Raw genomic sequence first — 13,230 nt, forward strand, 5'->3', positions numbered from 1 at the left:
TCTGTGAATGCACTGACCCAGTGGGTCTCCCATGTGGAACTATTGGACCTGCACAAAAAAATAAAAGAATCGGTTGCTTCTCTTTCGATAAAAGTGGCGAGTGCGGAGCGGCATGAAGAGCCAGGGCTGCCGGCGGCTGCTCCTGGGCGAAGGGCTGCGTGAGGCGGAGCGGGGCCAGGAGCGGCCGGGCCTTGCCGCAAGGGTCCAAGGCCGGCGCGCCCCGCTAGACCTCGCCCTCCGCCCGGCAGCCATCGCCGCCCTCCCCTCCGGGCGGCCCCGCCCTCTCGCAGGACCCCTCTCCGCCGCCGGGGCTGCCCGGTCGAGCGCCTGACGGACCGCGCCGCCCCCCGCCCGTTTTCTCGCTCCGAGGAGCGGCGCCTCCCGCCGCTCCCCCGGGTCTGGGCAGCGGGCGGAGGAGGCTGCGGGCCGGGCGTGCGGGGGAAGGCGGAGCGGCGTGGGAAGGCGGCGCGGCGGGGCGAGGCGGCGCAGCGGGGCGGCCCCGGCTGGCTGGGGTCCTGCGCGGCGGCGGCGAGCGGGAGGGCGGATCGGTGTCTCCTTCACTTCGCCCTCCAGTGCCAGCGGCTGCGGCAGCGCGGCCTCCTACCGGCGAGACCCCTCGGCCCCGCTCCGCCCGGCCCCGCCAGGCAGGTGTCGCCCGCCAGAGCGCGGGCAGGGGGAGGCCAGCGGGGCGGCGGGCGGATGGCGGCGGGCGGGGGGTGCGGGGGGTTATTCTCCACAGGCCGCGTGTCGCATTCCTTCCCCCCCCGCGGCCTCCTGGGCGTGCGGGGCCGGGCCGGGCCGGGCGGTTACATCAAGGGCGGCGGGCGGGGGTCAGGCCGGACCGGACAAAATGGCCGCGGCGAGGAGTTCACCTTGCGGCGGCGGGAGCTGGCGCCGGGCGCTGCCGCCGCCGGGCCCTTCCCTTCCCGGGCCGCCTCCCCGCGTTCCCCTCCGCTGCCCCTGCATTTCCCGGAGGCTCTGGCCCCGCGTTCCATGTCTGGGCGCCTTGTTCCATTTTCAGATATTTTAATTATTTTTTCCCTTGCTCCGTAGGTTCCCCGCGTTGGCCCGGCCGTGGCTGCTGGGCCGGGGAGGGAGGGAGCTGAAGCCGGGCTAACGGGGCGGGTGTGGAGTTTTATTGTTCTTTTTAGCTTTATTAGCAGTGTAAGCCTAAACGTCCGTGGTGCATCCGGCGTATTTTAACCAAGTACTTTTTGAAGAATACCGATTTCTCCGTTGCTACTGACACTACTGGAAACCAATTTCAGTGTAGTTACGGCCATTTTTTGCAGAATTTCATGAATACTTAGTTTTTGTGTTATAGCCTGAGCTAGCCTCTAGCCTGATCTTCGATATCCTGAGGTCTTAAAGTTGTTAGAAATCTTTATAGAAGGTCCTTGACATTCCTTGAATAGTAGGGTGTGAGAGAGTTTTGAAATCTTACCTCGAAGAAGAACTGTGATGTAATAATTCTGATAATGCTAACACATTTTTCTGTTCTTGGGGTTATTTGTTTTTACAGAAGAAGGAATCATATTTGTGGCTCTTGAGTAACAAATTAATTGAATTTTTTTTGAGTGGCATGAAACAAAGATCAGGGTGGAGCTCCCACTTGATTCAAGTAGATTCTGTGGTTTTGAAACGAGGCATAAGATTGTGATAATTGCCTTCACAACAAACCTCTTGTTAAGTGGTACTTATATTTTAGTCACTTCTAATTAGTAATTTTTTAAGTGAGACACTTCCAAATAGGGTTGAAGATAACTACTTCTGCTTCTAAGAATTTGCAGACCTAGCTAACTTGCCAACATGGGAGGCACAGGGATGTTATTTTTTTTGGCCCTGTTTTCATTTAGTGAGCATTCTGATGATGGCACTGGCTTGTCAGGTGTGTAGTACGCCCGAAAATTAACTTTTGGTTTCCCCTTTTGTCCTCATCCATCCCTGTTAGTATAGGATTAGAACAGCAATGTGACAGTTGTATTCTGTTTTAAGTTTTTGTCGCAAAACTTCGATCTGTAGGTTGGAGTGTCTGACAAATACTGGCTGGTTTCCTTGCAGTGGGAAGTATGCTTAGCTAGGCCAGTTAAAACAGCAACATCCTTTTTGCTGTGGTAGTCCTTTGAATGTAGACACAGATACCAGTTTGTTAACTTCTCAGGATGCTGCTGCTTAGCATCAATCTCTTGTCTGTAATGGTTGTCTAGTCAGATTGGAAGCATTGAAAACAAAAGTAAAAAGCCTGTTTATTTGTCGTGTAAAAGCATGTCGGTGTTAAGGCTGGTATAAAGCTTTTAAACTAGAAATAATTATTCTGAAGATGCTAGTTAAAGTGAGACCTATTCATTAAAGGAAAAATGCATAGCTAAACCTTCTCTAAATTGTTTTAAACTGCTAGCGAACTGTACAGTTGCTGTGCAGCAGAAATTTAGAGGGGAAAGAGCAGTGTTCCTACACCTTCTTGTTACTTGGTCTACCATCTGCTTCTTTTTGTTGAATAAATAGTAGGAACCATTTAATGTCTTGTCACTGGGATTAGTGTCTATTCTGCTACTGAACTTTTTTTCTTGAGACTTGCTTATAATGGACTTGAACTTGGGCCTAAGCCTTGTCAAGCTTCAAATGCTCCGAGTCATTTTCATCTTTTTTTTTTTTTTTTCTTTGCCCTTTGAAAGACAGTTTACTTAATGGAAAACCAGACTTGTTTTACATTCTTGAGCAAGCGGTGGAGGTCTTGCCGTAGTGACCTGGTTGTAGAGTTTAGAACCCCTTACTAAAGAAGGATTTTTAAAAGGTAGGGGTTTTTTTTTAGTCTATCTGTGAATGTAAATGTGTTTGCTCAGAGGAGGTTGAAGTTACCTTCTTACGGCTTAGGGAGGTGGAGTAAGGCACTCTGGGAAACTGTGTTAGAACTTCTAGAAAGGTAAGAAACAGTTTTGTGCCTTACCATTGCTTGCTAGAACAGTTCGGGGTTTTTTTTAAATAGTAGCAGATCATACCGTTAGACTGTATATGACAGGTGTGATGAGGGGGGTTTGTTTTTATTTTAGTGGGATGCTATTCTGAAACAGGGCTGTTCAGCGGAATGGTGCCCTAAAGGAAATATTTCTGAATCGGGTGTTCCAGGTTTCCCCTTTATGTAGATAAGGCCATGAAAAGATGGGAAGAAGCTCTTCTGAGAGGAAAAAAAAAAGCTTGCCTTGATGCTGTATTATTGAGTACACATCCGATCTTTCGGAGGTCTGCAGAAGAATATAAAAACGAAAGCAGACTTTTCTGCTTTCAGCTGAAAGTTAATCTGTGAGAGTACTGCGCTTGTTATTTTTGAGGTTCTGAAGATATTTTTTCATTTAGTTGAACAAAAAACTCCACTTGAGCAAGATAAACAGTCAATTATGTTAATCTGACTTTCTCTGCAAAACAAATGTGAATAATCAGTTTGAAAAGATAAGAGAAGATTTTTTTGTTTGTTTGTGTTTAGCCTTTTTATGGTGCTCATCTAGTTGGTTTCATTATTTCCCCCCCCTTCACAGCATGGGGGAGTTATTAACTCTGTGAAATACGCTTTTTTCTGTATTTTAAAACTTTAAAAGACACTCCTCTGTAACAGAGGCTTTTTGCTATTGAAATTGTGGGAAAACAGTCACGGAGGGAAGGTACCGATCGAGTGTATCTCCACAGGGAGGAGAACTGCACAGGCTGTGTGAGACCTCGAGCTGCTGCCTGTCCGTTGGCTGGGGAGGCTGGGTCAGAGCCAGTTTTGGGTGACGGGTTCTTCGGCAGCGAGGGTACCAGAGGCTCCCCGTCTGAGAAGGGCACTGCTAAAGAGAGCCCTTCTCACTGACCCAGCACCCCTGCTACTTGCTTCTTGTCTGTTTTACACCAACAAGACAACCCCCCCAACTTAAACTCTTGTAGAAAAACTGGTTTCTAGTTAATGGCACTAGTTGTTCCTTTTTAAACTGCATGTATACCATTTAAAATACAGGGCAAAGGATGTTGCAGAACAGGTATGCACTCTTTACGTTTTGAAAATAAAACCTTGTAGGTCCTTCCAGGGAATCTTCGTAAGCGTCTGTCAGATCTGACTGTGCAACTTCAGGAAATAACTGTCTGCATTATGGCTTTTCACATTTCCAGTTTCTTGGTTTTTGGTGGTAACTCCCAACTCTGGAAATGTGAGCTATTAGTTGATTTCTGGTAATTAAACCTGTACGGAGAAATCTACTTGAAAAATTAAGAACTGGGTGGTCTTGTAATGCCCCTTCTCTACAAGCAGGTTCATCTGAGCCAAGAGGACGTGCAGTATTCACAGTGACTGTCACGGCAGATCTGTAGGTGTTTCACTAGAGTTGTTTGAGCCATCTGTCTATTAACTGCCTTCATACAGAAATCTGCCTTGAGTGTGTTTAAAGAGTTGTGGTAGATTTTTTTTTTGTGCATGCATGATGGCAAAATGTTCACTATTAACTAGCCTGTTACCTTTCAGCTCCAATGGCGATTCCTCCATCGTACGTAGACCTTGGCAAATCTGCCAGAGACATCTTCAATAAAGGATATGGTAAGAATAGTAGCTTTTTAAGCCTGTATGTAAAATCAGATGCTCAAATGCCTGTGTTTCTGTGGAGGGGGAGGGTGTATTGGTTTTATATCGTTACCGTCAGCAGATCATTGGAGGCTTTTTGTGGGCTGTTTTGATGTGAAGTCTCTTAAATCTTACTGCTTTAAGCCATCTAAATGTCAGAGGTGTACAAGTATGCAAGAATATAAGCATCAAGTGTAATTTAACTTAGGAGTAAGTTTGTTTACTGATCTGTCTGTGCCACAACATTTGGAAAGGGATATGTATATATGACTGTAATATTATAGGCTTTTTTGGACTAGAGGGAGGGATAGCTATTGGGATAAAGAATCCTTCAATGTTTTAAAATGCTTTAATACCAGGCAGTTGCATAGTTAATTTCTGCTTCATTACAGTGCTGTTTCTTTCTGGCCTGTGGGAATGCACGCGGGGGCTTTTTCACCAAGTCTTGCTCAGCTCTAAGGATAGCAGTGTGAATTGACACTCCCATAAAACCTACTTACCTTACAGTTCCAGAGGCTGTGTGTTGCCCAGTGACTTCACTGCTATAGTTTTTTACTTTGAGATATTTCTTCTTGGGGCTGAGAGATGAATTTTATGCGTTGGGATAGCTCTGCAAATGGCATTGAGTACAAAGCCGATGCCAGCCCAGGAACGGATAAGAATGCATTTTGTCTGTGCTGAATTTACTCTTGGAAGTCATAGTTGTGTAGTTAAATGCACAGTGTACAGCTGAGAGGCTGCTCCCCACTTTCTGTGGGGTGATGATAGAACAGAGCTCCTGGCCTGTTGTAGAGTGGCCGCCTCTACCCACTGTGGCATCTAATGTTTGAGTGTTACTGAAGTCAGGATATGGTTGTGTTTATATATGTGTATAAGCAGGAACACTGCTGACACTGCCTGGGAAACCAGCTGCTTGGAAAACGTGTATGGTCTTAGTTAAAGCCTACTGGAGTAACTTTGATTTTTGTTTGTGAAGGTTTTGGGTTGGTGAAACTGGATGTGAAAACAAAATCTGCAAGTGGAGTGGTGAGTTTAAATACCTTTTATTCATTATATTTTTTTCTGGATATGTTCTGATATTTAATTAGAAAGGACACCTTTCAGATGCTGTCAAGTACTTTATGGGTTGTACGAATGATAAACTTTCAGTGTAAAATAATTTCTGAAACCTCTAAAGATCTGACTTCATTCTGAATGTAACGGGTATCGCACTGTTTAGTACACTGTTGTGCCTTGTCTTACGTCTGAAGGTGAGCAAATAGCTGACGCATTTTGAAGTATTTTAATATATCAATCATAGTATCGAGGTCCTTTAGAAATAAATTCTGTGTACTGTTTGTATTTGGTGGAAACTTCTGGCATCTTGATGCTTGTGCAGTTGGCAGTGAATCAGCACGTTGAGTCTTTGCCTCCTCTTTAAAGGCATTAAAGTGTTTCAGTAATGTTCCGTGCAAGGTGTCTTGGACATGCAAGCAGTTGTCTCCTGTGATTTTTTTTCTATTTCTAGAGCAGACTTTGCAGGATACAAAGGGAGCTCCCCCCCAGCCCCTAACTGGAAGCTTTAACAGTCTAACTGGCTGTTAGAAACAAGATGCCTGGGTTATACGCTGTGTTTTTTTCTAGAAGCCTGTATCCTGACTGAAGCATAGTTTGCAAGAGCCCTATTATAGCTGTAGTTGTTCTTATTTTAGCTTGTTTCTTTCGAGGACTACCAGTAATACTGGTAAAACTCTCTGAAAAATCCAAGCCCTTGTATGAATCCCGTATCAGTTATAAGCCACCCTTCCCAGGAGGAGAAAGTGCTGGCATGTATGTACTGGCCATGTTTTAAAGCAGAGATAAGAGATAATGTAATAATTTGCTCCTCCTGCTACAGTGGTTGCAGTCACACATATATCCTGTGCACTGGGAATAGCACAAAGGAAGAAATTAAAGCTGAAGGTATTTGGACTTCAAGATGTGTAGTCCCTGTCACTTGCCAAGAAACAAAGCTAACCAAAATTACACAACTGTGTGGATGGTTTAGTGGTTCACTAGTGTAACACAAGTAAATGTCTCAGCTGTGGTTAAACTTTATCAGCCACCACTAAAGAACAGTCTCATGCATGCTTGCGATGTGCAGGAGATCTTGGGCTGTGAGAATATGAATGCTTGAGGACTTGTGATTTCAAATCTGTGTTTCCTTCCGGGGCAGGTGAGTGTGAGGATTCAGTATGAAAATAATACTGCGCATGGAGGAAGTTGGAGATCAAAATCTGGATTTCAGTGTTTTAAAAAATTGATATAACAAACTTTTTAAACCACGAGGGCAATAGTATTTCAGTGGAAGGAGCTCCTTAACATACATTTGCAAACCAGACTTCCGCTTCTACTAGGTGTTGCCTTTAGTTTCTGAACAGTGGCACACAGAAATTATTCATTCTGTTCTTTGTGAGAATCCAAATAGTGAGAGACTTCAGGGACTGCTTAGTTTAATGAGGAGAGGTTAGCAATACTGCGAACTTCTAAATGCTTTCAAGAACTCCGAGTAAGACCTTAGCTCCCGATTCAAACGTGAATGTTCTTCCCGTGTGTCATTAAAGTGTCAGGGGAATGGGAGTTTTATAGATGTCAGTAAAAACACGTATACCTATCTATGGCTTGTGTGAAAGCTGGTGCATTGGTTGGACGGAACTCTCTTCAAAAGCAACCAAAACCCCAAACCGAACAACACCCCAAACCACTACCCACCCCACCTCCAATTTGAACAGTGATGGCGTTCTGTGACATTTTACAGTTGTATATAATTTATCTTTGGAGGTGGGTGACTGGAATAATGAAAATACGTGTGTGATCCTTAAAGGATTTTGCTGGAGTTGCATTATGTGCCTTATGGTGTTCTTGGCTTTTGGTTTGATTTTTAATTTGCTCCTCAGGAGTGTCAGACTTAACCTTATATTTCAAGAACTTTTTTCTGCTTTTAAGGAGAATATTTATGGTAACTACTGTCTTGCTTCTGAGTTACGTTGCAAACTGTCACGTTTTGTAGTAGTGGGTGAAACGCTGCAGTTGAGATGGGGAGTGGGGGGAGGCCTCCACATGGGTGTGAATCACCTGGTTTTTCTTGTCCATGTCGTTCCCCCTGCAAGTTGTCTGATGTTGTTAAACTTGCTCCATAGAATAAGGGGATCTTGGTGTTTGAAGAAAAGTTTTGGGTTTTTTTTCTCTTCTGGCACTACGTAATGCTTTCAGGATCACGTGTATCTTCTGTATAACATGGGCACTGTCCTTTTTAGGAATTCACAACGTCTGGTTCATCGAACACAGACACTGGAAAAGTGAATGGGAGCTTGGAGACCAAATACAAGTGGGCTGAGTATGGGCTGACTTTCACAGAAAAATGGAACACAGATAACACTCTGGGAACAGAAATTGCAATTGAAGATCAGGTAATAGATTAGGAGAGTATGTATTTGTTTTATCTAACTAGAAGAGCTGAACTTATAGCTTTTATCTTATCTTTTCCCCCTTCAATTAGATTGCCAAAGGCTTGAAGTTGACATTTGATACAACTTTCTCACCAAATACAGGGTAAGAGTTGTTAACCTTTTGACCTTATTTAGGGCAGTAACAACACCCACAGTCAATAAATGTTCATCTGGTCTGTTGTATTGGCAGAGGTGTTTGAACGATTTGCTGTTGATCCAAACAAGCAAATCCCAATGCTAAAGGCTTCTGCTCTTTAGCATCACATTGTATCCGATGGCGTTAGTATTGGACATTTCACAAGAGCCCACTTTGCTTATTTAGTGGGATAGGAATACTTGGGAGATGGCAGGAGGCATGAAAATGCAAATTAAAACATTCATTGCAAAATGCCTGTCTGCGGTAGCTCTGTGCTTTCTGGGTGGGCTGGCTGTGCTTTGGCTCAGTCTAGAGGATGCATGTGCATGGTGTTTAGGTACGTTACGTAGATTTATACAGCTTGAATTTATTTGGCAGATCATTGAGGAAGATGAAGCCTTATCTTAAGGTAACTGTTTCTCTGTTTCAGAAAGAAAAGTGGTAAAATTAAGTCAGCTTATAAACGTGAATGCCTAAACCTAGGTTGTGATGTTGACTTTGATTTTGCCGGACCTGCAATCCATGGGTCAGCTGTCTTTGGTTATGAAGGCTGGCTTGCTGGTTATCAGATGACTTTTGATAGTGCCAAATCAAAATTGACAAGAAATAACTTCTCTGTGGGTTACAAGACTGGAGACTTCCAACTGCACACTAATGTGTAAGTACTGAAAATAGTGTCGGGGTTTACAGAAGCGGGCTTGCTTCACCTTTCCCTCTACTCAGAATACAAATGCTTGAAGTGCCAAGAGGTGCTTGAAAGGCTAAGTGGAGTGCGTTTTTCAATAGGAAACTAAATAAATGACAAATGTTACTTTGTATCTCTCTTTTTCAGCACAGTAAATACCCGTGGCTTGTTAGTGCTTACAGCACAATAATACTACAGTTTACCAAATACTGAAGTACATCCAAATTGGAAGTGCAGTAGTTCAATTACGCAGAGCTGATCGTAATGGGTTGCCAGCTTTCCCTGTACAATGAATTGTATCTAACTGTAATTTAAGGGCAGTAGATTTGTTAGAGGTAGTAATTAGTGTTGCACTGTTTAAGTAGGCCAGTAGTAGTTTCTGGAGCAAGACTAGAGCTTTGCTTTTGGAAAGTGTAAGACATCCTGTTTATGAGCTTGCTTCAGACTTGCTGCCTTTAGTTCTTAAATGTTCTTTGGAGCAAGCTGATCAAAACCTACTGAAGAGCATGGTGTTTTCAATCCAAGTTAATAAAAAATGGTGGCCTTGTAGTGCATTTAGTTAGGAAATGGCTTGGTTTTTGAGGTAGAAGTTTGTCCTTTTGGAAGGGAAGGATGGGGGATTGCGTTTGCCTGGGTTTATGGAAGTTGAGGGGTGTGGGAGGAAGCTATGAAACACTTTATAGTCTGGGCTGTGAGAATTCCATTTCAGTTTACTAATGCCATACATCGTGACAGAGTTTTAAAAAGGTCATCTAATTCTTTAGGAATACCATGTGTATTCAATAATCATAGAGTTCAGAGTGCCCATGCTTAACTATTAATGTCTATCTGTTAGTTTTATAAGGATATGATCTGGAATTACATTCAGGCACTTAACATTAGTGTGAGAATTAACTGAGCACAGATCTTTTTTTTTTGTTTTTCCCCCATGAATTATAGCAGTTTAGTTTTGCCCTGAAGCATTTGTTCATCTCCCCTTCTCCGGTTGAAAAGAGTGAAACAACTCAAACTTTTGGAATTTTCATTTGAATAAAAATTTGAACTAGTTAAAAAGAAGTTGTGATTTTGTCAGTGTAGGAAACTAACCTTTTTCTTAATTTGTGCAGAAATGATGGTTCGGAATTTGGTGGGTCAATCTACCAGAAAGTGAGTGACAATCTTGAAACTGCCGTAAACCTGGCTTGGACAGCAGGTAGCAACAGCACTCGCTTTGGCATTGCGGCTAAATACAAGTTGGATTCCACTGCTTCTATCTCTGTAAGTACGCTCTAACCAAAAGGGTTACGCTAAGCACAGCATATTTTCCATTTCTGCAAATCTGTGTGTTATTAGTCCGAAAGAAGGTAATTACTCTTACGATCCAGGCAGTTAGAATTAAGCCAGCAGTATTTGAATTCTATGTTGTTGCATACAGTGAAGTCTCTACTAGAATCTGACTGTCAAATGGTGTGCTACTCTAGAGGACTCACTGTATTTAAAAAGAATAGTAACAAAACCACCGTCATGTCTAGTTCTGTATGTTTACAGAATTTTTTTTAAACCAGTTTTTGGGGACCTTTGTCACAGTCTCGTGATAAGAACCCTGGTGATGCTGGTTAAAAAGGCGATAGGCAGAAAGATTTCCTGTATGGTGGAAAGTTAGAATTGAACCTGGATTGTTGGAATCATCCTGTAGAGGGAGCGATGCAAAGTGAGATAAATAATTTTTCATGTATTGCTTATGATGATGTTACGAAATGTTTGCTGCTTGACTGCTTGGACCTGCAAGATACCAGTTCCTCTGTAATCGTATGAACATGGAGGATTCTTCTGAAGTGGCTTCTTTTGGGAGACTGTGGTGGTGAATTGCTGTGCCCTTCTACAAGGGGCAGAGTGGGGAAGGTCACCTGCCAGACTGCAATGCAGTAACAGTTCTCCCTGCCCTTAAATTCTGTCTGCTCCTAAATGTGCTACTTCTTCAGCTGCGAGCTGGGGGGCAAGGGCATCGCTGGGAAGAGAGAATCTAGAAAACACCGAGATACTGAAAGAACCAGTAAAATTTGCTGAAGTTGATAATGGCAGTGTTGCCAGAGTTACTCTAGCTTTTGAATGATAACAAAGAACTAACCGTGCACAACATTTCAATTGCTTTTGTCTTTTTTCTTTTTTTCAGGCAAAAGTCAATAATTCTAGTCTAGTTGGAGTGGGTTACACCCAGACCCTGAGGCCAGGTAAGGATTATTGCGTGTATTATGTCACATAGATACCTTTTACGCTTCACAAAGAGAGTCTTTGAGATCTGTGCGTTTATATGCAACTATTTCCCTTCTGCAAAATAATTTTGTCGTGAAGGCAGAGTAGAAGTTTTCTAGCAGCTTATGTTGCACATCAAAACTTTTCTATAAAGAAGACAAATTCCATTGTATCTAATGGTATTTCTGGATCATACTCCTCACTGATTTGTGTAGGAGTGGACTGTATTGTGTTTGATTAGCTTAGCTTTAGGCTGTGGAAGCAGTTGTTTTCCAGCCGTATCATACTGGATGATGGCAGGTCTTGAAATAATGATTAATCATCAAAAGAACACACTTCCTGCTCTTCATATTGAGTAAAAAAACCTCCAGAACTAACTTGTTCTGCTTAAATATGAAAACACCTGCTAATGCTGTATTGCCACTGGTTAGTTCCGTATCTGAAAACCAATAAAAATCATAGTTTCATTCCACCCATTCTTTGGTAGAGGTGTCTGTCTATGTGTAATTTTCCTCCTTTGCACACCGTAATGTAGAGGAGAGCTTTTCTGTACTTACGAGTTAGAGACTTTGTATATCCACATTGTAACGCGGTATTTGCAAAAAGCACCTAGCTTCATTCACATGTCTAGCTTTCAGTAGGTTTCCTGGGTAAATGGATTCTTCTGTAGAAATCTTCAGAGGAAAGTAATGAAACAGAAAAAGAGCTACAACTGGGGCTTGCAATGATGGAGGTTGAGTTGCCTGAAAGCTACTGTGATTGTATGTTGTGAACATGTTCTTCAAAAATCTTACAGGTGTGAAGCTTACGCTGTCTGCCCTGATAGATGGAAAGAGCATCAATGCTGGTGGCCATAAACTTGGTCTTGGCCTGGAATTGGAGGCTTAAAAAGGTGAAGAAACTACTGCAGAGAAGGGATATCAGAAGAAATTGGCCTTAAAATGTATTTCCAATGTGACCAGCAGGCTTTTTTTCCCAAGAAGGATGACCTAGAACAAGAGCTGTATTTGAAGTACTTAGACAGTTACTTGTTAGCTGGTTTCTAGTTAAATTGGTTACCCGTCTAGTTAAAATTCTGCATTAGTGCAGTCACTTAAACATTATTTAAATGTATTTAACTGTTTAATGCGCTACCCACAAATAATGAAATAGACATTTATGAAAACTGTACGATTGTGTGCATGTTTGTTTTTATGTTCCTTTTAACATTCGATATTGCCATGGAATGAAAAATGGATCAGTGGATGTTTTGAAATGAGGTCAACAGTATTGTTAAATCACCTGAAGTAGCAGTACATTTGGTATCCCAAGACAAATTATGAATAAAACAAGTACACACACATACTTGTGCCTCAGATATTTTAAGAGTTAAGATAACGAGGGTAGTGCTCAGTTAAGTTTTAACTTTTAATATAGATAATCCAAGTAGTGCTCTATACCTTTGTGCAATGAAGCACACCCCCCCCCATGACAACACCGAATATAGATAGTTTTCACTGAATAGCTGGATTCCTCAAGCAAGTTGAACGTGCTTTTCTGTCAGGTAAGATACGCCATGACAGAACGGTTTGATTCCCCTGTGTTCCATGGGCAAGATTTACCACATTACTGGTTGGCCTCATGATGCAAAGAGCGCGGAGTGGTGTGCTTGGCACACTGAGATGTTTAAGGACTGCTCCTTGATGCTTTTGCCTAAGGGGTGAAAACCCTCACCACAAACACACCTTTTGCTTATATTTGTATGAAGTGAGACCTATCTCTGCAACTGAATGTAACAGTGTAATGGTGTTAACAGCCTGCTTATCCCACCTGCTGTGAGAGGTTTCTGCTTAAAATGACTTGAAATAAAGGCTTAATTTTAAATGGAGACAGAGGAAAATGCATCCGATTTTGCTTTCCCTTTGACTGATAAATCTTGGCAGATACCAATTTTAAGTCCAGAAACATGAGGAGCAAATGGAAAAACTCTCATGGCTATCCAAGACAGAACTAAGAGATAATAAAAGTACCAGGGATATTCGGTCTCTGACCATAACATCCCTTAAGGTCACACATAACTAGCTGTGAATGCTTTTGATGTGGATCGTATTAAATACATGTTGTTACAGTGCTCACGTTGAAGAAT

At 42.7% G+C, this 13,230-nt stretch overlaps 1 protein-coding gene across 1 annotated transcript; it reads left to right on the forward strand.

The window, feature by feature from the left end:
• Nucleotides 1–524: 524 nt before the first annotated feature.
• Nucleotides 525–12,972, forward strand: VDAC2 (voltage dependent anion channel 2). Its single transcript, XM_075422914.1, has 9 exons — nucleotides 525–644; nucleotides 4,490–4,561; nucleotides 5,562–5,611; nucleotides 7,861–8,013; nucleotides 8,103–8,155; nucleotides 8,619–8,846; nucleotides 9,980–10,130; nucleotides 11,026–11,083; nucleotides 11,902–12,972. Exons 2-9 carry the CDS (start codon nucleotides 4,495–4,497, stop codon nucleotides 11,991–11,993), a joined length of 852 nt encoding a protein of 283 aa, XP_075279029.1. The 5' UTR covers nucleotides 525–644; nucleotides 4,490–4,494; the 3' UTR covers nucleotides 11,994–12,972.
• Nucleotides 12,973–13,230: the final 258 nt, after the last annotated feature.

Source organism: Opisthocomus hoazin, chromosome 6 (genome assembly GCF_030867145.1).
Source record: "Opisthocomus hoazin isolate bOpiHoa1 chromosome 6, bOpiHoa1.hap1, whole genome shotgun sequence".
NCBI lineage: Eukaryota > Metazoa > Chordata > Aves > Opisthocomiformes > Opisthocomidae > Opisthocomus > Opisthocomus hoazin.

Coding starts and splice junctions, on each gene's coding strand:
- VDAC2 (XM_075422914.1), top strand. CDS start 4,495: ATGGCGATTCCTCCATCGTACGTAGACCTTGGCAAATCTGCCAGAGAC. Junction 8,014..8,102: donor AAATTGCAATTGAAGATCAG/GTAATAGATTAG, acceptor CCCTTCAATTAG/ATTGCCAAAGGCTTGAAGTT. Junction 8,847..9,979: donor TTCCAACTGCACACTAATGT/GTAAGTACTGAA, acceptor TAATTTGTGCAG/AAATGATGGTTCGGAATTTG.